Source organism: Agelaius phoeniceus, chromosome 4, assembly GCF_051311805.1.
Source record: "Agelaius phoeniceus isolate bAgePho1 chromosome 4, bAgePho1.hap1, whole genome shotgun sequence".
In the NCBI taxonomy this organism is placed as follows: Eukaryota; Metazoa; Chordata; class Aves; order Passeriformes; family Icteridae; genus Agelaius; species Agelaius phoeniceus.
In genome coordinates this window covers 30,010,143-30,036,334 of record NC_135268.1, presented here as the reverse complement: position 1 = coordinate 30,036,334, position 26,192 = coordinate 30,010,143, and the positions used below count along the sequence as shown (strand labels likewise).

At 40.3% G+C, this 26,192-nt stretch overlaps 1 protein-coding gene across 2 annotated transcripts in view; it reads right to left on the bottom strand.

The window, feature by feature from the left end:
• Positions 1-474: 474 nt before the first annotated feature.
• The window catches only part of EMCN (endomucin), a 55,099-nt gene continuing 29,381 nt past the window's right edge, over positions 475-26,192 (bottom strand). For both annotated transcript variants that reach the window (XM_077177194.1, XM_054633469.2), the window contains exons 6-12: positions 22,072-22,104; positions 19,312-19,383; positions 17,713-17,808; positions 16,022-16,046; positions 14,949-15,010; positions 3,451-3,513; positions 475-2,211 (exon numbers count right to left, since the gene is read on the bottom strand). In XM_077177194.1, the coding sequence (XP_077033309.1) occupies positions 3,455-3,513; positions 14,949-15,010; positions 16,022-16,046; positions 17,713-17,808; positions 19,312-19,383; positions 22,072-22,104 (347 nt within the window). In that variant the 3' untranslated portion in view covers positions 475-2,211; positions 3,451-3,454. The remainder of the gene's footprint in view (positions 2,212-3,450; positions 3,514-14,948; positions 15,011-16,021; positions 16,047-17,712; positions 17,809-19,311; positions 19,384-22,071; positions 22,105-26,192) is intronic.

Below are 26,192 nucleotides of genomic sequence, written 5' to 3'. Positions count from 1 at the left end.
TTTGCTGTCCACTGAACTCACCTCTTTTACTTCATACATACTCAGCACAAGCCAGTCCCTTTGAGAGATGTTTCCCAGCCTTCTGATGAGCACTTGGTTGTCTGCCATGCCCCTTATCATGAAGAGCCCAAACACCTTCCCTGTTTTGTTGTTTTTCACTTTTCCAGTATCAGGATTTGCAGAGAGGCCTGTCCTCTCCCCATCACTGATTGTAATGAGGAGAAGTTTCCATTTGCCACCTCCAGCATGCTTTCTGCAAGGTTTCATGGAGTCCCTGCCACCACCATACCCAGAATATCTAATATCTAATATTAGATATATTAGATATCCAGAATATCTAATGTCTGCTCTCCAGGCTTGTCATAAAGGGTCCACCTCATTCTGTGAAACAGGAATGTGGAGTAATGGACAATAGCTGTGCTAGACATGTGCAATGGATTGCATTTCTGCAAACAGAAAAGGATAGCTACTTAATAAAGATAATAAATTTTAATAGGCAGTAATTTTTTTTTTCTTGACATAACATGGTAGTTTCTGAACAGATTTTGCACAAAAACAAACAGATATTTCACAATATTTCTCTGCTTTTCTCTACTGTCCTTTCACTATGAGACAATACACTACAAAATACCTTGGATTTTTAATCAACATAAAAATCCACAATGACTGCTTTTTTTAGAAGGAAACCTCATCAATCAGGAACCAGAATAGTTGCAGATGCCAACTAGCATATTTTAGATGGCCTGACCTTTCCAAAGTAGGCATCCAAGACTTCTCTGCTCCCAAGGAACACAAGCGATCCAGGAATACTGAATGAACCACATAAGTTCAGCTGCAGCATGGACACTTGTTAGTTTCCCATCTTTTATTGAGCTTCACCAAAAGTCTCTCATGGTGCCACTAAGAAAGATTATCAGACTCATCCAGGCAGAAGTAAGAACAATGGCCAAGCACAGGGAAACAAACACTTTTCAGATTTGTCTGTAGACATGAAGCAATAAATCTGCTCAATCTCTCACCATCATGCTAAGCAAGTTTTAGTATTTCAGAGAAGGAAATTGGAGAGAAAAGTTCCTCAAAAGAATTGTATCAATAGGTATCAAAACTTAGATGCTTGTCCCAGATCTCAGCCCTGCACTTAGACAACCAGTTGTCTTCTTTCCATTTCCCAATTTAAGAAAAGATGATTCTTGGAATGCCACAGTCAGTGGATTCAGACTGAGCAGATGCTCACAGTAATACAACTTTCAAACATTTATAGTTCTAGAAAGGTAGGGTACATGCAGGCAGAAGCACTACTTGATATTTTGGAACTGCCGGCTCTGTACAAATTGAGTGTCTGTAATTAGCACTTGAAACACTCTTTGAACTTCCAGAGTTATTCAATAACCCGCAGGAATCCCATGCATTACTCAGAACACAGGGAAGAAGGTTCATCTGTGAAATTGCTTACCTTGCTGATTCCCACTGTGTGCCCCAGGCTATATGGGAGTCATATTTGCAGCACACATAATGCAGTTAGCCAAGGAACAGGTGAAAACCAGCTATTGCCTGCTACATTGCAAGGATTATGTTCAGTAATTTACACAATTTCAAAGAGCCTCAGTGCAAGGTATATTCCTCCCTTCACAGAAAAGAAGCACACACTTCAGCATCTCAGCCAGGCATCCCACCCTGTAAACACTTATGACAAGCAAAGCATGTGCTACAGTGAGGAGTCTCATGCAAATCACTGAATTAATTTTCATAGTGGCTGTTTGCCCAGTCCTGTTTCAAGGGTCAGGTCCTGTTTGTATTCTGCTACATACAACTAAAATATCCCGAGCTACCATAAGTTCAACAAAGTATGCTGACTTATTCCTTCCTGTGTGTGCAGAAAACATTTTTAGTAGCTACTATGCAAACACCACCAAATTTTTGTATCATCTTCACTCATCTTGTTTTTACATTCTCTTCAACCTTGTTTCCCTGCTTTTACTATATGTGAAAATAATAAATATACATGGTATACCAGTTATTAAGCCATCAAAAAAAAAAAAAATACACGTCATTCCAGAAGGGAAAGGAGATGCTTGAGATTTGGAAGTCAAAACCTGGTCATTAACACAAGTGGCCTGATGGTAAAAAGCTTCAGCTTCTCCACATTTCCCATTGAAACACAACTTTGGTGAGATGTTCTTGCATATTGTGATAAAACAGGCTGCTTCACATCTGAAATGACAAGAGCATCTCAAGATTATTATTCCAGGTAAGGTTGTTCAGGAACATAAGAGTAAGCTAAAATGGAAGACAGAATAAATCCATTATGGGATAGACAATAAGGATTAAATTTATTGTCCAGGCCCTTTTCCTAGTTCCACACAAATTGAACCACCTCTAGGTTTTCAGTAATGTAGGCAAAATTGCATTCTGCTGCTCTAATTCAAGGAACAAAGGAGGTCATTTTGTCCTTACTATTGGCATCAGGAAAGCTCAGTCTCTACCTAGGGGAAAGGAGAATAGGTCAAAACCATCAAAGATGTTCTTCACATTTCTGGTCAACCAGGTATTTCTCAGTGGAGACTATTCTAGAGAGGCTTCATTCTACAGTGCTGGGGGGAGTCTGGGCTTCACCAGAGCCTCTGTGGGGTCCATCCCACATGTGCTGTGACACCCAGTTCCTCAGGACATCCTTGTCCCCTGCTCCACCCTGGTCACACAGGGCCCTTCCACAGCTGCTTCTTTCTCCCACCCTCAGTAAAGGACCACGGCCCTCCACAGTTCTACACAAATGAGAAAAGCAGCTCCATGGGAAGTGGATATTGTGGTGCCTGAGGAAGCTTCATATATGAAGGAAAATTCAGCATCCCTATAAAAAACTGTATTTCAGAGTACTCTGATGGCCTCTGCCCTCTCACACATAAAATTACCATCCAGCACTTGCTATAATTTAACCACCTAGGATTTTAAGCCTTAAATAAACCACCTCAATAAAACTCCTGGCTTTTGCATGAAGTGAAAAAGATTCAGATTTTTCATGGGAAAAAAAAGGAGTAAAAAACTTCTGGTTACTAAATTTCTTTTTTTTTTTTTTTTTAAGTAGGTATCTGCCCTTAAAAATCTATTATTTCTCACACGAACAGAAAGAAAATTCACCCAGGGGTTTACATCCAGGAAATGCTGAACAGTTAAAGTCACATGCTCTTGCCTTTGAAGGTCTGTCTCTGTGAGCTGGCAGCTTCTTCAGCCCCTCAATTTGCCTGTGAATCTGGTCACCATGGGGTGCTCCAGCTGAGCTTTGTTTAAGCCACTTTTCCTTGAGGCTGCTGCCAACTAAAGTAATTTCTCTTTTTGGCTTGCATTTTTAACCCCTTTTTTTGTGTTACATGGCACAATACTGAGATTAAAAAGTATTAAAGGCATTAACACACACTAATGTTACAGGATGGAAAACAAAGGCAATAAACTTACATATTTATTGCTGAGATGTGAAGATTTGCCGAGTTTTATTCTTCCCGTGAGATGAGTGCTCTCCTAAGAAACAGAAAATACATTTGCATCAGATAAACATGGAAAGACAGATAAATATGGAAATGATTCTAGCAGGAACACATCACTGACCAGTGTACAAACTAGCCAGTCTCCTTGTTAGATTTACTTCACAGCAAAAACTGTCCACAAAATAGATTTGTACCACTCTTCCTATTTTATAAATTATTTCCCCTATGATTTGCTCATTAATGCTGGGTTACTACCACGAAGTATTTTCCAAGGCAGTTCTCAAGGGGGTTGAAGAGGAATAAGACTTTAATTAATTTATAGCTATGATCAGAACATTGAATTATAAAAATAAGAAGATAGGACTATACAATTAATTTTTGCCAGTAACACTGACATCAGCTCAGTTCCTCCAAAGCAGAAGGATGAACATTTAAGAACTTGACACAGGTCTCAATATTCCTTCTCTGATGAAGCCATAGCCACATGGAAACAGGCATGAGGGCAGGAAAACCCAAATATTTCCTTCTGCCTCCCTGCTCACCTGCAGGAGACAATTTAATTCCTCATGCCCACATGAGAGGCAAGGAAGTGATGTATTACATTCCAGGAGAAATGAATATGTATTAAAAACCTACAAATGATCAATGGCCTAGGGTTGCAAATTGTAATACAAATTAGGATTATGGAAAAATTCACTGATTAGGCATTTAAATAATTAGCAGCCAAATTAAATAGTTGCATGTCTGAAGACAATGGAAAAGACTTATCAATGGTTTTCAGACAGCCTTTTTCTTCACAGCAAAAAAAGGCTCTTTAATTGAGTGCAGCTTTTTGGGGATGAGTAAAAGACTTAGTATCTGCTGAAAACTCTTCAACAATAGTGTGCTGAAATGGTGTTTACTTCCCATGTGTTCAATTTTGGAAAAAAAAAAATTAAAATAATTTTGAAGTGTTGTTTAGATGGAGTTTCAGAAGGTCTTATGTCAATTTCAGGTAGGGCAAAGGAAAGCACAAGTTTTTGCTAGGAAAAAACTGGAATATCTTAACAAGACATATTTTTGGTAGGTGAAACGTTTTTGCTAGATAAAAATCTTGTACTAAAAAGCTAAAATAAAATGAACCAGTTCAAATATTGCACAGTTTTATACTAGCAAAGGAGTGAGATTTTCGAGAATTCTCATTTCTTTTTTTATTTTTATTTTTCCTTCTGCATGTTTCTACTTTCCTTTTTTAATATACAGAAATAGAAGATTAAATAGGAGACAGAAGAGAGAAATTGGCAAAACTGTTTAAAAAATAAGGTGTTGGAGAAATTAATTGAGAAATATATTATGATGCAGAAGATAAAATCCAGTAGTAGTAATAGATATCAGTATTTTGTTATCAGTTCCACTCTCAGCTGGTTGTTCTGCAGACAGATTTACATGGAAGCACCCCAGGAAAATTACACGTCTAAGGGCAGGCTCCAGAGTAAGGTAGCTCCCTGGACAACATCCCATTTGTGCCAATAGAGCACGGATCAGAGCATGGAGAGGGGGAGCAGCACTGGCTGCAGAAGGCAGAGTGCTTGAGAGGCACCTGCCTGCAGTGGTGGCCAGGCCAGAGTGGTGACTCTGCCCTTCTGCAGAGCCTGCAGCACACAGACACTCACACACCCTATCCAGATGTCCTGGTGCTGTACCCCTTATCCCTGGGCCAGGGAACTGCCCCCAGCTATTGCCTGGGGCAATGCCTCCTACAATAGCAGTGTCTGCTGAGGGATGGATACAGGCAGGGATGTTTTACGTTGCTTTGCTGCTGCACTTCCAAGAGGGCAAGAGCCTGCAAGCCTTGGGAAACAAAAGGAAGTTAAGGCTACTCCATGGTTGCAAAAGTGCCTGAAGTAGTAAGGTCTGTAATCATTAGTGCCAGCCAACAATTCAGTGATGAAGAGATGGTGATTATACACTGTAGAAGGAGAGGTCACAGATGCTGTCTGTTCAAGAAATAAAAGGGTGGTGGATGGGTTTAGATACAGGGCTGCAGTACACCTGGAGACTGCACAGGGAAGTGTCCAGATCAGTTTTGGAGTTCAATGGTTCAGCAGTTTGATATTCTGCTAAATACCCCGTTGCAAGTGAAAGGGCAAACAAAGAACATTCAGGTTAGCTGTAAGTAAGAAAACATTTATATTGATCTCAAAGCAGCCTTAACTGACACAAATAGATTCCAAGACTGGGATTCCAAGACCCAAACTTGTCCCCTAACCATCACCCACCAAAACAAACAGACTGAACCTTGCTTCCCATAAGGGAAATGAAAAAACAAATACTTGTGTTTAGTATTTTGTTAGAACAGATGGCATTTTAGTAGACTGAAGAAATCATTTCACACTGAATTTTTTGCTGACTGAGAAAATACAGGGTGTGGTGGAGGTGCTCAACCAGTCCAGATATATCACTGAAGGGGTATTGGGAATAGTTAAATGTGATATAGAGACTTTATTATTAGAAGGTATAAAAAAACCACTTTATTATTAGAAATCTACAGTTTTTATAGAAATAATGGTGGACTTAAGACTTGATTGGTCTTTAGGAATTTTCTCTCACACTATTGGTGAACTATGAATAGCACACTCTGGAGAACTATATTGATAAACAATGGTTACAGAAAGAGAGATAATAATAGTTTGAATTTTTTCTTTTAAGTTTCCCACAGCTTCTAAAATTCTGGGAGAATTATGTCTCTCTCTGTTCAGAAGATATATAATTACTACACAGATACATTACAAGGCCTTGAAGGCTGTCACAGGATCATAGAATTGTTGAGTTTGGAAAAGACCTTTAAGATCATCAAGTCCAACTGTCAACCCAGCAACATCTCCATGTTCACCACTAAACCTTGTCCTCAAGTGCCACATCCACGCATTTTTCAAACACTTCCAGTAATGATGACTTTACCACTGTCCTAAACATGCTGTTCCAATGCTTAACAACCTTTTTCGTGAAGAAGTATTCCCTAATGTCAATCTAAACTCCCTTGGCACAACCTGAGGCCATCATTGAAAGAGAAAGGCTATAGTTCCACAAAATAAACCAACAAGAGCAAAATTGCTGCACAACATCATCAGTAAAAAACTGCGATCTTATTTATTCTGGATTATGCATTTAGGGAAGGATGACACACAAGCTCTAGTTTTATGCACCAGAAGATGCAAGATATCAGAAGAAACTTGAACCATCAGCTTCTCACGATATAGGTGTTCAGTGTCTTGCATAAGGTATTAGTTGATCCAATCTGACAGCTGCTATGGCAATAAATTTCCAAAAGGGAATGAAATCTTGAAATCGGAGGACAGAGTTGAACAAACACTCCAGAAAGGAGATAAGGTCAATCAAAAATGAAATTGAAAAATTCAGAAAATCTGAAATGGAGTGACTACAACCAATTGTACTAGGATGAAATGTGGTGCAGGGAAAAGGACCAAAACTTGCCCAAATTATTCCCTTTGAAATCCTTAAAATCAGGAAAGAAATGGGAACATGGACACAAAAGAGAAACTGAAGAATTGAAATTTCAAAAGAAAAAAAAAAAGTGATACTAGGTGAAACCAAGGAAAGCCAATGGGATGACCTGAAGTGCAGGAATTTGGCCTGAAGCTTTCCCAATCAATCCTCATTGAAATCACAAGATTTTATTCCCTTTCATGAAAGGGAAAATCAGAAAAAATCAGATTCTGGCATGGAAGCTTTAGGTGACATGAAAAGCCTGCCATTACACCCTATATTCTCTTCCTGATCTTCCATTGTTGGATCTGTTTGTTGATTTTTGTCTGAAATTGGATTGCAAAAACCAAGACATAGGCATCATGAAGTCTCTATTACTGTCATATAACAGACAGATCTGTAGTTAAACCGTCAGGTTTATTGCTGCAAGAGGCTGCAGATACCACAGCAAACAAGACAAATTTGTGGAATTAAAAGCCACTGAAAAGTATGAAACACCAAGGATAACTAGCTTGATTAAGGATGTCTCCAGCCACATGCTGCTGGAAGACTATGGTGCAGGACACGTTATTGGACTCCCTTCCTGTTTGTCACACTTCCTTTCACCTCATGTGATCCACCCTCTAAGAAATCCTTTTTGACTGGATTTGAGCCTACAGAGATCCAGGGTCCCAGCAGGTACAGCTGATGGTTCCTTAGCCTCAATACTAAAGGAGATGGTGCACTAACAACTTGCACAATACAGCACTGGTCTTTCAGACACACAGCCCCCACGTGGCACCCTTTGAACACTTCTGCCACAGCCTCAGTAACACTGATCCTCCCAAAGAAATTGGCAGTGTAGGCACTGGGTCTGATCCAATATGCCCTGCACACTTCCTCCTCTAAAACGTGGTCATGGTTCAAAAGGATAAAGGCAAGGAAGATGGACAAGAAAAAAATAATTTTACTCATAAATCCTCATCCTTCAACAGATTTAAGTGCATAGAAAGTAGACTTGGTACCCAGCTACTGAGGGCTCTTCCAAGATGAAAGATAATCAGAAAAGAAAGAATGCTGCAGTGAAAATGTGTTTTCTTCCTAATTAAAATTTCACTTGTGCAGTATTTGTTTTGATTTTTCACTCGCAAATATACTCATTTCCAACCATTACTGTTGCATTCTGATGCCAGTGTATGTGAATAAGTAATGGGTACAATCAGCTGAAATTACAGATTGCAGTAAGATCAGTTTTGAAGCTCTGAAACAAACATTACTTTGTCTTACTGTTGTAGAAGGTTATTGTAATAATCTCACTGCAATTTTCCCTCTCCTCTTGCCCCTCCACATTTGATTCAGAATCTGAATATATTATTCAGAATACACATACACTGCAGAACACCATGACATAAAAGAGAGTACAGACTGAGTACTATGAGTACAGAAGGTCTTTGACCTGGGTAAAGCCCTCTGACATTGTTGGGAAAGCTGCAAGAAAAAGGATGTAAAAACAGTCTTTCATATAAAAAATAGGTTGTGCAGCATCTCAGATTACATTGTCTGAAAGAAGAAATTAGTTGTGCTCTTATTTCACTGTAATATCTGCTGCTGAGAAATTGCTTGTAAGTGGCAATCAGATTTGGAGCAAAGAATTAAAGCAAGCTTTTAATAAAATCTGATTGCAGAAGCCTATCTTTTATAAAAGTATAAAACTACCTCTGCAGACACAGGAATCAAAATGTCTATTTTTACCAGACTGAAATAAAAGAGAGATGCTGGAGAGGGAACCACTGGCTGGGTTTGGTGTGGGCCAGTGGGCCCAGCACCTGCAATGTGCTGCAGCTCCCCTGCCACACACTTCACCATTTCCCTGCAAACTGCTCCTCACCTCTGCCAGCATGACAGAAGGGTCTGAACAATCCAGCATGGCAAGAGAGGGTGTGTGGAAACATCCAAGTGAAGGACAGGAAGGCAACTCCTGCTCAACGGGCAGCAAAGGGCAGGAGGTGTCTCCCTCACAAGGAGCATCTCAGAAAGCTGCAGGCTGGAAAGTCAGCAAATGCTTCACAGGGGAAAACATCACCTGACCCTCAGCAGGCTGAATGCAAGAGACTGCTTAAAAAACCCTTGAAAATATGCACAGCTCACAAACCAAATTAGAAATACAGAAGGAAACATATGCTATTTTGACTACAGTTTGACTATGGTTTTGACAACATTTTTGTCCAAAAGTTTCAGCTGGAAGTGTGTGCAGTCAGAACTTTGTGGTGTGAGTAAACACAAACAGAGTCCAACCACAAGCTAAGAAAGTTTATTCTACAGTTCCTGTGAAGAAAGAAACAGAACTTCGGGCTATTATACAACACAAGGTTAAAAAAATAGAGTATCAGCAAATGAGAAAGAAAAGGAGAGGGAAGGAGGTACTTGGTACCTTTCTCTGTTGCAAGGGGACTGTAGGAATGTGCCCCCTGTTGATGGAATGACAAAATTATCCTTTGTCTCCATAAAAAGGAAAAAAGCCCAGAAGTTTCTCTCCTCAATTTGGTAAAAAAACACCTCATAGGACCTTGGGGACTTCACCTCAAACTTAAGGATAGCCAATTGGACAGAAGCCAAAAAGTCTCGACTAGGCAATTTACTAGAAAAAGAGGACAACAAAAGAATTAATTGCTTTTGTGAGGTGTTACCAAGAGCAAGAGCCTCTTGCCCTGGCTCAGTTTTTCTCTGTAAAGAGCTTTGTTATTTTTCCTTTTATTAAAACTTTTCTGTTTCAAACACTGTCACAGAAGCTATCCTGCTGATTTTATGCCATCTGACTTGGCTGAGCTATCTCAGGTGTGATATAGATCTCCAAGAACTCATAAGACCTGGCCTGAAGAGGCCCTTATATCAGGGGACCCTGTTTTATAAAGCAGCTTCTAGGTGTTCTATGTGCAGGGGAAAAAACATAAGACCCTGAATCCACATCTCAGACTAGGAAACAGAAATAATCAATATCAAACCCTACATTAGCAGGAGCACCTGCTCTTACCACTCCTAAGCACACAACATGCCAACAGACTGCTCTTCACTGACCTACACTGCTTATCCTGCAAGGAAGTGGAAGAGGGAAGGGGATTTCCATTGACAGAGTGACTCATCTAGTGACTCAGATTCTTCACCTGCTCCTAGAGACATCCATACAGACCCTAGACATAATGAGAAACAGGTCAAAGTCCCAAAGCATGTTAAGAAACCTCATGGCCCACCATGGAGCCATGCTCCCTGACAGGGGTAAATTTCCCTGGGTTGGGTCCCTCATGAGGTAAACCCCAAAGATTTCTTACCTACTTAAATGCCATGGCCCATGCTCAGATGTACTCAGCATAACAGGAAACAAGGTCTGCACCAGCTCCTGATTTGTCCTGTTGTACCAAAACCACATCTATGGTTCGATGAGTGAGGCAGAACAATTAGTCTTAGCACTTGCAGGGTTATGGAAAGCAGTGATGAAGACACTGTCATCCCACCACACTGTTTCAGAACACCACAGGATTTTCCATGTCCAAGCCCTGGCCCCGCAGTGGGTTGTCTTGAGGCACATTCAGCTGAAGCAGCAGGTAACAGCTCTAAGGCCATCATTACTGTTGAACAGCAGCAGCTTTTGGAAGAGATGTGGAGCATATGGAGAATGCAAATTTTCCTGTTTCCTTGGTTCATGCTATCTTTGCACTGCACTGCCATCAGAGAGCACCTCTAGGTATTAACTGATCTCTTTCTCCAGTGTGATTGCAATAAGTTAAAGGAGTTTCAAATGGAACAGGCCAGGTGTCTCCCAAATATCCATCTTTGCCTGATATATTTTCCCATTTCTGTTTAGTAATAACACTTGAATTTCCATTTTTTTTTTGTCCACAGTGGGTATCTCAGGAAGCCCTAATGCAGACATGTGCCACAAATCCTTTACAGCCACCTTCCATTTCAGGTGCCTCACCAAAGTCTGAGGTACCTCAGCTCTGACACATTTAACACCCTTTCAGCAAATTCAGTGCAGAACAGGCAATATCTCTACAAGCCAAGTAAGTAATATCCTACCTTTTCACCTCAAAACAGCTCAGTCTGGTTATACATCATGCTTTATTGGATCAGCTTATGCTTAGGTGCCAGGGTTATACCTAACATGTCTGAGATATTATGTCACCTGCACATCCCTATGAGACTTTACAGTGAATATTGAAATGGTGTGCTTCTACTAAAATCGCCTTTCACACATTGCACCTGCTCTAGAATAGTTATTCCAGGCTAGGGCCATACAAGAAAATTCTGAAGTCAGGTATCAATGCTTCTATCACACATCATACACCTGTATGTAGTAGTCTTACCCAAATTTCTATTCACCAACCTTTCTGTAACTGAGAAATTTTCATCCCTCAACATTCATGAGTCCGGAAAGGTGATCAATAATTTGCTGTTTTTCAGTGTAATACACAAGAACCCTTGCAGAAAAAGTTAGGTCCGTTTTCAAGACATGCAATACTTTAACCTCATGGCTGATGGTATTGATCTCTTAGTCATCAATTAAAGCCCTTCATCTTATATTCTCAGGAAATATAACTATCACTTACAAGCTAAGTGTGCAGTTCTGTGGGCTGTGTTGAATCACAAATAAAGATTTTTGCAGGTAGATTTCCTAGAATGCTGTATTGTAAAAGACCATTTATTCTCCCTAGAGGGAGCCACCCTAAATTTGCTTGTACCATCAACATGAAATGGCTGCCAAAAGTCCTGCATTTGTACATTAGTGTGAAACTTTTGAGATTATTTTTATCCCAGCTGAGTTTTCAAGTAAGATGCAAGAACAGGCACTTATCTTGCATCAGGTGTTGCAGTTCACCGATAAACATGCATGAAAATTGTTCTGAGTCTAGTTTAGTTTTCTCTGGTTTAATACTTTACATTAATTCTACACCAATTGTGCCTTAGAGCTCAAGGCAATTAGCAATTCCATCTTTCTAAGAAGAGTTATAAAAAATGACAATATTAAAGCTCCATTTTACCTAGTTCTCTTGATGATACTACTCCATTAAAAACATTACTTTAGTCCAGGCTTAATTGAAAACTATTCTTCTCCTGCATTCTTTCACATTAATTGTAGGTATTTGAAATAATATTCTTGATTAAATTTAATTCAGCTGTGCCTCTGAAAAAGGAGTCTTTCCTTTTCCTTTCATTTCATATTCACAACTTAATTTTAGAAGTCCTAAAATAGGATCCTTCAGGAGTCAGCGGACTGCCACAGGTCAGTCCATTCCAGCTCAAGATAGATGTCCAAGGCAGATGGGATAAACAGCCCTCTGGACACATACATCTCTTTCACCTATGTGCAGCTAGCACGGTTTTTAGACAGATAAAAGAGGGCAAGATTAAACTCACCATAACCTTTAATCAAGATCTATGCACAACACTGACACAGGGTCTTTCTAGGCTGCTTGCTTGAACAGTTTGTAGGTCCTTAGTTGTCCTGCATTTATTTTACAAAATTATACAATCTCAAAATCTTCTGCTTGGAATGAAAAGCAAAAATGAAGGAAAAAAATAGAATGTATATTTCTAATAAAGCTTAATTTGAATACATATCAGAGCAGAACTTCATTATAGATATGCTTGACCTTAGGAAGGAGCTGCTTATTGATAGTGAGGGGTGAAGTTAAGGCTGCTGCTCTTTAGATCTTTCTAATTTCAGCCTTTCTACTTATTACTTTTTGTAGTTTTGTTGGTACGTACAGAGACAGCCACAACGTACACTTTCTAAACAACTGGACCAAGGAAAAAGAAGAACATTTGTAAAGAAGTTTGATGCAGGACAATTGTTGTCAGTAGTTGTGAGAAGGCCCAAGAGTCAGGCAGTTCTTGTGTCTATACCATGAGAAGCATCTGCATTTATGCCTGAGCTTTTAATAAAGCAAGTAAATCTGATTCAAATGGGGAGGCATCCTCACATATTTTAAATTCCTTTATAAGAGACAAATATTTCTGGAAGAAACAGACCCCTCTGCCAGAGTGCTTTTGATTTAAGAAGTAAAGTGACTCTAAAAACCTAGGCAAAAGCAGGACTTCAATTTCTGTGAAAGCATGTTTAATTTTAAACGTATAACGATGTAAGAATTCAAGAGAAAATGGCAGCCAGTTTAAATATGAATTGTATTAATGAGAAGAGGGCGATAATCTTGTCTTCTAAGTGGTTATGACTTAAACCTTCTAATTATAGCATGCACACATCATAGTTCAGTGAAAAAGAATATCAAGCATCCTCTGGATGGAAGATGTTCAGTTATCTGGTGAACCAGTAGCTGATTAACAGGCCACAGAGCTCACCTTGTGGAAAAAGGAAAAAAAACCCCAAAACTGAGCCTGTGTCTTTTCCCATTTACCCTGCTTTAAACCACAAACAATTCTGCTACTGTCAATGAAGTCACTTTGTTTTCAAAATGGCATGAGAGCAGAATCAATCCAAAATAGTCTATTAATTAGTTTCTAACTTCATTTCAAAACAAACAAACAAATAAACAAACAAACAAATACAACTTTAAAAAAACATACACACAACTCGATACTCCAAATAAAGTCCATTCCCAAAGACATTCTCTAAAATAAAAAAAAATACATTTCCCAAATCATGAAGCTCTGAAGTGCAGCCTCTGAAGTGCCAAAGTGTAGTTTGCCTTTACCCAGCAGTAGTGGGACAGAACTGATGTGTCCTGTGATGGAGCAGGCCCTTCCTGTCCCCCTCTAGCCCCCAGTTCTGTGTCAAGAGGCCATGGGGACCTTGCACAACTCTGGTTTGCTGTAAGGGCTACCAGAGATGCCCTGTGGGTGTTTTGGATTGCACAAAAGCTTCTGGGAGTTACAGAGAAGGCTAGAGAGACCAAATTGTGCCTCTCCAGCAAGCAGAGGATAGTTCAGATGAAGGGCTGTATTTCAGTGGACTTCCCAAGGATTTGGACAAAAGGAGAGAGCAGCTATTGGTCAGATTAAGAAATGTCAGTAGGAGAAACAGATGGCCAAAAAGCTTAAAAACAAAATAAGAGTATTATACCTAAAAACTAGAAAGTAAGACACCTTTTCTGGAAGGACTTTTGCAGGTGAGGGGGGACCTACATGACTGAGAAAGCATTGGGTGAAGGTGTGAAGTTTCACCATGACTACCTCTACCATGAGAGATTTAGGGGTTTTGGTTGTTTAGTCAGAATTCTATTCTGGCTCAGTCTTATTTTGTGCCACTCCATTTTTTGCAGAACCTATAACTGCATCCATCTCTTTGCTTTAGGATTTTTCTTTCTTTTGTGTAATAAAGCCTAAATGTTCCTTTAGGCTTTATTACCACAGATTTTGTAAGAACCTGAAGCACAGGACAGAGGGATTTGCAAGGAGAGCAGGATTTTGAATGCAAAGGGTTGACTGAGTATGGGGCTGACTGAACACTGCTGACACCAACTCCAACAGAATCCTGATTACATACAGCACAGGCTCCCAAACCTTTTAATCCCTGGGATATTAGCTCAGTTGCTTGGAGCATGGTAATAATAACACCAAGGTTGTGGGTTTGATCTTCACATGGGCCATTCACTTAAGTTCACCTGAGGGTCCCTTCCAACTCAGAACATGCTGTGATTCTGATATTACCAGTCTTCAAACTTCCTTGTACAGACAGATCTAGCTGATAAATGCCATGATCACTATTATTCCTGAAGATCCCTAGCTAGATCACTTACCATCAATGATTTAAATAAAATATTTTCATAAACGAGTCATACTTCTCACTCCCAAATACTGACAGCACACACAGTACAGCTGAACAGCAGCTCTACAGGATCACAGTCTGGGGATTTGCTCTGTAGAAGAATTGTTTGCAGTGACTTTTACCTGACAGGAACTGAAGATGGGTTTGCTATTGGAAATGACATCCCAGAAACGGTTTTTCTCTGAGCTCAGACAGGGAAACAGACATACAAATGAAACACTCACCAGTCTCAGAAGAAGTTGTCTTCACAGAAAGAAGTTTGACTCCTTCTTTATCTGACTGGGCCCTGTTGAAGTCAGAAAACATTTAAGCAGTCAGCACACATGTTGGTCATGTCCAAACAAAACTCTAAGATTTTGGTCCTGAGGAGGCAGCATCTACTCCAGTCTAAACTGGCAGGCTTAAATGGGCTTTGCACGGGGTCAGGTAGCAGAAGATACCATATGCCAACACCTCTGAAAATACCTTTCTCTTAAAATATGTAATAAATTAGGTTTAATTACTCCAGGTTTAATCCAGGACTTCACAGAAGAGGAGGGAAAAGGAGGAATATTTTTTTCTGTCAATGCAAACCTTTTAGCCATGTTGAATTGCAAAGAAGGACCACTTCAGATGTCCAGGGAGTCAGGGCTATCAAGTAAGCCAACAGCCTAAACATTGTTTTTGGTCATGCAAGCAGCCACTGCCAGGCTCAATGGCCTTTAGTTGGTATCTTCTAATGGATCTTTCTCAGTTTCCCTCTCCCTACACTCCTTAAGCCACTACTGTTTCAACTATGCAAATGATGTAGTGGAAACAAGATGGCACAGAAGAACATGATATAATGGGGAACAAGTGAAATATATATATAAATAATCCAGAATAAAAAGGAAACGTTAAAAAGAGAAAAAACATGAACAAAAAAAGTGGGGTGGGAAAAGATGTGGGGGTAGAGGTGAGGGATCAGTGGGGGAAAAAGTGAAAAAAAAAAAGAAAAAAGACTGGGCAAAGAAAAAAAAAAAGAAAAAAGACTGTGAGTCCTGTGGCACAGCAGAAGCTGTTTATCCACTTCAAAAGGATCAATTGCAAAACAGTTAAGAGTCACCACATTTCTATCCATGCTGAAACAGCTACATATCATGCATACAGGTCTACAATAACTGCAAGCGCAGCACTTTCGACAGGATATTTCTCTTTGAGGTGGCAACTGATTATGATATTTAAACAGAGGAAGATCAAAGAAGATCCTATGCAAAATCTGCTACATTTACAAGTGCCCTGTGATAGATCTCAAAACAATGAAAAGGATTCAACCTACTGTTCAGCGCCATTCTCCTGTCTCTCTGGAAGAAGAAAAAAAGTTAATATCATTTTGATTGCTGGAAATCAAACCCCAAACATTTAGACATGGCTGTTGCAGTTGCTGGCAGAAGGCTCAGTTGTAATTTTGCAGTATTGCATTAAGTTCATAAACACAATCAACCAGCTTGAATAGTAATTGTTATTTTTCTGGTCATCTGTGGAAGTGAACTGATGTTCCTTGTACCAACACTTCTGGAAACCAGGGAGAATGACATTTGACTTGTCCAAGAGCACAACAGGAGTACATTTTTCCATGCAGCTCCCAAATCCCTGGGTCGCTGGCAATGAGGATGTGAGCATGCCATGCTTCTCAAGTACACAACAACTGAGCTAAAAGATGCAGGGTAAGGGGACTGAGGGAACAGGGGTGTTCCTGAGGCTGTACCTCCTGGGGGTACAGCCTGGCATGATGTCTGGGAACAGTTTGTCATCCCTATCAATGAGGAACAGGTTTGTCTCCAAAATGAATCATATGCTAAATGTATTTTATGCTTATGTGCAAGTGTGGGCAGATGGAAGGGGCCGGGGGTTACATCAGAGACATGGAGCCAACTCCATGGCACCAAGCACAGGGGAAGTGCACTGGATAGACCTGGGCAAATCCTACAGGAAGCATTACAGATTCTATCTATCGATTCTATCTTCCAAATGAGTTTGCTAATAGAGTGTCTGATGACATTTGTGCATAGGGGAGGCTGCTAAGGAAATGTTCTTCATCTCACGTCCTTATCTCCTGACTCTGAATATTCCATCATTTCCTTAGCAAGGATCACATCTTCCTCTGTTTATCTGGGTCTGTTTTTCCATGTCATTGGCTAAATTGGTTGTGACACACTGTTTGTCTTGGTTTACAGCTTCAACACCCTGTTGTGATTTTGTATTTCCAAGGCCTGGTGATTTCACAGTTCTGCACAGGTCTCCTAACTCATGCCAGCTCACAGGGACAGAAAAACCAGAGTCTGGATCAGATCTAGGTTTTCACTTAATGGAAATTTACACTTACCTGTGGCCTACTTGGGCGACCCTAAAACATTTGGCAAATGGACTTTGATGGAACTATAGCCCATTATCTTAAGTATTTAATGGACAGCAGAGAAAGAGATACTGACTTTAGTTGCTCTGTCAAAATGACTGTTTCTGAAAATACTGTTTTCTCAGGGATTTTGCTCCATGTACATTTTACTGTAACTGGAAAATGTTACTCATGCATCATGTGCCTGTGTGTGTATGTATGTATCAGATATATCCTTTAAAAGCCCACTGATATTTCTTTGCCTGTATCTAGAAGAAAGATAAAATAAATAAAGTGATTTTTTTTTAATATCTTCAAATTTAGTTTTCACTGTCCATTTCTATCTATTTGATTGTGTTAGCAGAAGTGTTTGTTAGCTCTTTGTAGCTGCAAAAGCATGAACAAAAAGCTTTACAGCATGATTTATTCTCCAAAAATCATTTTGGCTCACTCTGGTCTTCCTACTGATTTTGAAAATGAAGTGTTAGTTTCCCACTTCAGGCAAAACACAAAATACAAAAAGCTTTCCCATCAGACTACCACAACAGTGATGGTTAAGGTAATCCAAAAGAGATCTTTTAATAATAAAAAGGACATTGATTTCCCTCCCCCTGCAGAGAAAGCAAACCAAATACCTGGAGTTTTCTTCTGGCACATTTTGTACAAAGCCACCAGTGAGAAGACAGAGAGGGTAATGACTATCAGGGTGATGACAATTGGCAAGATAACATCTGCAAAAGAGGGAGAACATAATTTTGGCTGCTGCCTCTGACTTACATTCCCTCTGTGTATAGGTACTTGCACACACTAAGGTGAGAGGCACTTCCAGCTCCACTTCACCAAACATTACCCATTTCTCCAGAGAGGATAACCTACTGCTCCTGTTATTCTTCCTGCCACCACTGGGTCTCAGGCTTGGATGCTTTGTGGAGGGAAGACAGGCTTGTTCCTTCTCCCACCCTTACTCCTTCCCTGACACTCATGCTGCCCTGTGGAACTGGTTTCACCCATTTTTCAGTAAAAGAACAAGGTTTCAGCACCTGCTCCACTGGGCCCACCTTAATTTTGAAAACTCTCATCATTCAACCCAGTGCTGATGGCCTCCAAAGGTTCTGTGAGAAAGTTGTGTTCTAGAAATAGTTTTTTAAACATGCAATTTATTTTTTCCTATTTTTTTGAAAAAAAAAAGAGCAGTCTAAAATTCAGCAACTGAAGCAATTATTTTGCTTTTAACATTGTGCACCCAGAGAGACACCAAGGAATTACATAATTCAGTAACATTCCCCACAGCACTTAAAACCAGGGATAGAAAATGCAAGATCTCCTTTTAAAATGAGGACATTTCTTTCCTTTTATTATTTCCCACCATCTGTCATTTCCTGACAGGTGTTTCCCAGCCAAGAAGCAAAAAAAGGAAAGAATTATGTAATGAAGAGAAGCTTTCCCTGGGAAATATATAAGCCGAGCTTCTCCCTTTTTATCATTTTTCTGGCAGCAACTGGCCACATTCAAATTCAGCAGGCACTCTCCTGCCTGCTGGCCTAGCCCTGTGTCAGGGGGAGGCTGCATTCAATGGCTCTTGATGCAATTAATATTTAATGTTCATATAGATGCATCCTTGCATCTGTGGAACCAGAGGGAGACAGTTTACAGTGGGAAAACATCAAACATACTTTGCTTAGTCAGTACTCTGGCTTGGAAATAGCAAAGCTGCAGCACCACTCTTGCCCCAGAGATGCATAATATTAAAATGAAAGATTAAGTAGCATGCATCATGCAAATATCAAGTCCTTAAAGAGTCTGCAGAAGACTGCCTCCTAGACCTTTTCTCCTATGACAATATGAATAATATATTCATATCATACAGTCACAACAATACATTCATATAATAAGTACAACATGTATATGAGCAATTTTTTTGTATGTTCCCTCAGGTCTTCTCTCACAGGGGATAACTATTTTTGGGGTTTTTTTTCAATTTCACCACTTTGAATCAGTCCTTGGGAATAATTGTGCTGCTCCACAGTTAGAGCAGTGTCAGCTTATTGAGCTCTGTTTCTCTCTGAGAGGAGTTTTATAACCAGCATTTAAATTTGGTTTGTTATAGGGCCCAAGTCTGGTAAGGCTAGAAATAAAACTGCCAGTTTCATTTGTCTGCTACACCAATCACTCATCAAAAGCAAAATTGATCAACTGAAAACTCAAAATCTGGACAATTAAGTAAGAATACTCACTAGAATAGCTGATATTACTCCCTGTATGAGTCTGGTTTCCAGAACTGCTTTTAGGACTTTCAGAAGTTGGCTCTGCAAAAGAAATAGTGCCTTTCAGGTTAAAATGTATTGCTAGAATTCCCCAAACAACTTCCTCTTAAAAATTACCCTCACAAAACAATTTCTGTGTCCCCAGTTCTGGAACTTCACTTGGTGTTTCATATCTATATTTCTTCTCAATAATACTTGGATAACTTAGCAAGAGGGGTGGAAAAGTTTGTCTAGAGTGGCCTAAAGAAACACACACTTTTTATGGGTGCAGACTTCTCTAAGATCCTCTGCTTGTCCACTTACAGGTTATGAGCTACAAACTTTTTCCCTTTAGGAGGTTATGGTTCTCTTCAACATTACAAGAGAATTTTTAACAAGAAAATAAACAAGAAAGCAAGTGAAAATTAGACCTGTCTCCAAGAGAAGAAAGACCAAAATATTTCACTGCTAATTAAAAAAAAAGCACTAATAGTAGATGAAGAAATCTGAGGTGCAATATTAGTAGATAGCAAGTTTTCTTGAGTGTGGATATAGAGGACTGTGCCTGCTCTCTGCCCCATTTGGAGACAGCAATGTTGTGAGTCTCTGGGCCATCTTTTAGGGCTAGGTTGAAAGGAATACATTTCTACCTTCAGGTGCTAATCTGAATTTGAGTCAGGTATCAACAACACAAATTATTTATCACCTTGCTGCATACAGCCTATGAAGAAACAATCACTGAACTTCCAGAGAGAAAATGCAAACATTGGCATTTCCCTAGGTACATTAGATAGCACATGGGATTGCATCCCATATTGGATAGAGGCTTGAGTGAACAAGTGCTCACTGCCTCTGAAGGAGCCAACTGGCTGGACAGACGTGATGCAAGGTCAAGCATTTCCATTGCCTGGCTAAATATCAGAATGGCTCTCAAACAGAGGCATCTGGGGAAGGTGATCTGTTAAAAATGGGCCCTAGCAGAGGTTATAGATCCATATATATGTAGTGAGAACATGGTGGCAACCACTGAGGTTTTATTGGTCAGGTACTTACTCTCAATCTACACCTGAAGGATTGCATGGTTCCTTTTCCCAAGAACGGAAGAGGGCTCAAATTGTAGGGTGGAAGCTATGAAATTAATTAATTAAAACCAATCTCCTATGGCCATTTTGAGGTCTAGAATACAATTTTGTTCTACTAAGTCTCTGAAAGACATGTCCCTGTTTTTACAGAAACTTTTACGTAGACAGTACTTGTAACTCTAATCCATGAAGTTACAGTAACAAATAAGGTTTGTTTGTCCCAACCATGCAGGAATTCCTCTTCCTTGCAAAACTGATTTTAAACTCATGCCCACTATTAAAAAATGTTTTGGTGGTCGTTTTCTTCCCCCCTTCCCCACTCTTCTACCTTCATTTGTCTGGACACAGACAGAAGCCTCCTGGGGAAAAATGATCACTTACTAAGTGCTTGTGTAGTGCCTAAACAATACAGTCATAGCTGAGACATTCTGATGCTATAGCACAGGAAACAATCATTGTCCAAGACTTTATCTCTGAAAAATCACTGTTTCTTTAAAGCAGAAGTTCTCTTTCCCTTGGTGCCTGTCTGCTGAGGGGTGATAATGTACGGTTGGAAGCTGAGCCATCACCAAGTGACTAAAACAATTCCAATGCATTCTTAATTCCATGTGATTGCTTCAGATTTCCCAAGGAAATACTCCTGCCTTTTTGTTACCTTATCTGGTATACTACCAATTGCCAGGGCAAGCAGGCAATTATCACGGCAATGAGTTACCCTGGATACTGACTGGAAATGTCAACAGAAACAAACTGCACTGAAAAACAGGAATGTGTGTCCCCACATTTGTGCAGGAGATGTGTGCCTCTCCTCAGGAGAAAAACTAAGGACTGAAATCCACTGTTGCTTTTTTTTTTTTTTTTTAACTTGTTTATCTGTTAATTGACCAAGATGTGAGTAATAAAGGAAAGAAAAAATCGGTAGGTTAGCATTTAAACTACTTGTGACCATCAATAAGAAATATGACAGCTGAAAAGAAACATTACTGAATAAAACAGAGTAAGGAACTAAAACCTTAAGCTCATTTCTTCACTTCTTTCATTAAAGTTTCTCACAAGTCAGTCCCTCCTGTCTAGTTTGTCTGGATCTTGGAGGTATTTTCCAGTTATGGAATAATCTGGGATCAGAATAAAAATTAATTGGAAAAATACATCCATCACAGTAACAGGAGGGCCACAATTTTGCAGGCAGCAGCAAGAACTGCAGGGACCAGTACAGAAGAGACTGTTTCCTGATAAGCCCACAGAAAGGAAAATAGGACAATACAAGTTCATTAGCACAGGAAACTTGCCTTACTCTGGGGTTTTTCTGCTTCTCACTACAGGACAAGGAACAAGAGCCACTGACAAGAACAAGCTCCTTGGTAAACACTCTATTTATAACAGCCTCCCATTGCTTCATATAATATACCAGGCCTGATTTTTTCTGTGGTCCCACCCTGTTTTCTTTCCAGTATCTGCCAGTCCAACATGGTATTCAGTTGAAATCACAGCAAATTACTCAATGCTACAAGCTGAACATCACTCTTCCTCTGGTCTGTGTTTCAGGTACATTATTCCCCTAGATCCTTCTTGCTCCCTGAACATTTCCTTTCCTGAGGCTGTCCTTCCCACACCCCACACCAGCCTTTTTCATCACTGTGCATAGAGCAACCTCTTCTATTGCTCTTACTTGTTGAATGTGTTGGAGAGCTCATGGGAAGGCCTGCAATAAAACAGAAAGAATAGGTTTGTTAGTGTCTGTTTTAGATGTCCAGAGTCTTCACATCATGCAAACTGGCAGACTCTGGGAACATCCTCAGTAACACCCACAACAGATGCTGCCCCAGGAGTGACAAGCTAACACTGTTCCTAAGCCCAGAAAGTCTGAGCTGTAAAAGTCTCCAGCCATCCCTCCAGCCATCCAGCTCCCTCCCCAGATGGGAGCAGAATCCAAAGTCTATGCTGGGTTGTTATTCTGCTCAAGAGAGGAAAATACTGAATTAATTGATATATTCCTTAAAAACTCCTACTTCCAAAATTGAAAAGTGCCTGGGAGTGAATAGCTGACATTTAACTGACAAGTAAGTGTTTTAATAAAAGAAACTAATTGAGACACATCTTCAAGAGTCATAAAACCCTTTAAAAAGAAATCTTTGTTTATTATCTTGGTGCTTTTGGCTAGCAGACTGCCAAGCAGCAGAAGCAAGAGGCACTGCTAATGAGGAAAAAATTGACCTTACAGAGCACTGGGCACAATGCTTAGTGGCTCTACTGTTAGCTTCCCCCAGCTACTTCAGAAGTTTTTGGTGCACAACATTTTCTTTTTTTGTTGTTGTTGTTGTTGTTAGCATGCTGTTCCTGTGTGTCTAGACTGTAGCAGGTTTGGAAATTAGAGTGGCTGTGTCCTCTGTGTCCCAGCTGTGCCCAGGGTGGGGGATCACAGAGGCAACATCATGAAGGCAGCTGTAACTCCAGGCAGGCATTAAGTCTGTCCCCTGCCTGCCCAGGTTCCTCCTCTAAACCAGTTTCCCCAGGGAGCACAAATCCATTCTTATACCCTCACTACACCTTCTCTGCTGTGCACAAAGACAGCTCCTACCAGCAGAGCTGTAACACGCATTGTTCTATTGCTGTGAACATGCTCTTTGAAAACCAGAATGCTGCTCTTGTTTTTCCTTCTCTCCACCCACAATTAAAACCATGGATCACTTCAGCCGCTGGGGTGCAAATAACCACTTTTGCTAATGGCACATGTGATGAAACTTAAACTGCGTTTTAATCACAAACGTTCATGAAAAGTATGTTTAGGTTGAAAAGCTAAGTACTTAAAAGTCAACAGTAAGAGCTCTTCTTGAACATACTAAATATTTGTAATGCTAAGTATCCCGAATGTATACAGTTACCTCACCCTGGCTTCCTAGAATGCAGATGAGACTGTTTTCCTAAGCTTTTTGTCGTCTCATCAATCCATCTGCAAACAGCAATATCACTGTGCTCGAAGAGGATCTCTGTGATGAATCATTAGGCAATGTTTATAGCATGTTTGGGCAACATTACCAAGCAAAAGCCTTCAGGAAGTTAATAAATCACTTGTCAAAGGAGCAACACACAGTAGACAATGCAGGAGGACACACACCTGGCATTAAGGAAACATCCAAATATGATATGATTGCTTATTACCAGAATACTGCCTTTCCTTCAGCCTGTAAGGTGTGGGATGCCATGATAAAAACACCATGTGATCACACAGCATCTGGGCACAGATGCTGTGTGATCTAGCAAACTGTAAGGCCCTGTGTGTGCATATTCTAAATGAAAGGCAGAAGATTTTGTCGAGCCTTACAAATAGGTCACTTCTCTATGAAGTCACTTTGAACCTTGTCTCTCAAGTCTGTGGAACTTTCCTTTGAAAGAGCTCCAACATGATAACATAATTGCACATTTTCCCTTACATTCATTCTTACAAATAAGATGAAGCATCTTGGCTCAAATTAAAACAAATAAATAAATAGAAAAAGCATACTAAGCCCAAAACTGATATCCAAGTTCACCTCAAAGAGTTAACAGCTTTTCAAACCTGAATGCTGGTGACATAAGCACAGGTGACACAAGTCTCTAGAAACAGGAAGGGCTGGGGAACATGTGCTTCAGTACCCACTGGCACAACCAAAAGCCATGTAGCTGTCCTGGCCAAACCTTGCCTCTTTGATAAACCCAGAGGGCAGAAATTACCCTAGGGGGGAAACATTACAGCAGCTGCCTGCCCTCTCTTTCTAGGCCTCTATTATTTTTTAACAGCTGCACACACCTACACACAATAATACTACCAGCATCTTTCCAGAAGGTATCTCACCCAGGTTTTGCTAGAGCATGAAAAATTAAATTGGAAAAATCTCACTCCTTCCTCTCTCTCCCTGTCTCCAGCATGCAAGCAAGGCACCAGTTCACCCTCTGTTCAGAGATAGCTCAGCCCTGCCATGCAAACAAAGCTGTGCTTATCCGAGTGATTCAGCAGGTGCTTTCAGTTTGCATTTTCCAAATAACCATCCAGTGCCCTTCTTGGTGTGGGCCTCCCATACTGCTGTTCTCCAGAAAGAGAAGGACAGAAGGAAAAGCAGCATTTCACTTGGTAACAGTTAGTGTAGTTGCTCTAGCTGCCTGTACAGAGCTTGCTAACCCCTTTGGGGCTGCAAGCAAGATGCTCTGCATAAATAATCTGGGAAGATTTCCAGATTCATCAAGAAAAGTGAAGTGTGCAACACTGGCTGTGCTGGGTTCCTCCTTGTGCAGTAAGAAGGACAAGGATAAAAACTTTGGCATATGACCATGGTTTGTTTTGAAATTACCTGCCTGAGTCAGTTCAGCACTGGTGAGAAGCTCGACAGATGGAGGAAGAGACCAATAACTAAACTCTCCCCACTCTGTTCTCCAACAGCCGCTACCTAAGCAGCCTGGATACCCTGCAGTTTGCTACTTCTGCTTTTTGGAGTGCAGCCACATTCAACTGTGCTCACTGGCAAAACAAACGAATACATTTGGCTGATTACTCAGAGGGGATATACCACAATATAAATCAAAGCAAAATTAAAAACTTGAAAAAGCCTTTTTACCTTGACCACACCATAGATCTGTAATAGTGTTAACTGAGGCTTTGCTATGTTTTCCATCTCCCAGAAACTTCTGGTTTTGTGTCTCTCTCTTTGTGAAGGAGCTGAAGATACAGTGAGTAATTTTTATCTAATATCACTATCCAGAGTTCCTGCAGTTTGTGTACAGATAGAGTCAAACCCTACTAGTCTTACTCATAAAAATTTTTCTTAGGGAGATGCCTCCTGTGAATCAAATGAGTAGGATTTATAATTGGAGGAGTGCAATAAAGATATCAATAGATGAAGCAGGTTGATTCATCTGACAGTTTATTATAATAGATCATTTAATCTTACCACCCTGCTGGGTGAACTTAAGCTCATACTACTTTATGGATTTTTTTCGTTGTTTAGATCACGGAATAAAAAGCCACAATGCTTGCAGTTTCTCAGATGTATTTAGACTCTAATATCCAATTTTTCATTAATTAAACAAAAGGAGAAAATGAAATATCAGCAAGCAATCCTCCGTGGAGGTGGAGGAGGAGTGGGAGGTATATTCTGCATGACAGCCAAAGTTAAAGAAGTGCAGCATGTGTCAATGGCACGCATGCAGGTGGCTCTCTTTGCTAAAAACAGCCCTTATTGCCTCCCCTAGCCCGGGTGAGCACTACGCAGCACCTCCTCTGTGGCTGGTGCTTTCAATCTCCTTTAATACAGCAATTCTGTTCTCTGATGTTCCTACACGTTCTTTCCCAGGCTCCCCCACTCATCTCAGTCGCTCTCCAGCTCTCTGTAGCACTCCTCCCACACCCTGATCTTTTGATATGGCTGATTGGAAATTTCTCTGCAAAATGTGCTTTCTTCTTTTTCTGCATCAAGAAAGGAAACTTTCACCAAAATGGCATTTTTTTTAAAAATGGAAAATGGTCTCAAAACTAAACATATTTAGCCAGCTGGATAATTTTGGTTGGGCATACCAAATAGAAATGTTCTGGTTTGGATCCATATCACATTAATTTGCCTTCTCCTGAGCTCCCACGCTGAAGACGTGGCTCAGACACCTCCAGCTTGCAAGCTATTCTATCCCCCAAGAGCTGCAGCCTTGGCACACACAGCCCCCTGCTTTGGTGAACAAAAGGCACCCAGCCCCTGAAGGTGAAATTCTGGAGACCCAGAAATAAATAATCTAATGGCAGTGAGAGAAGTGGCATTTCCTGTAGTC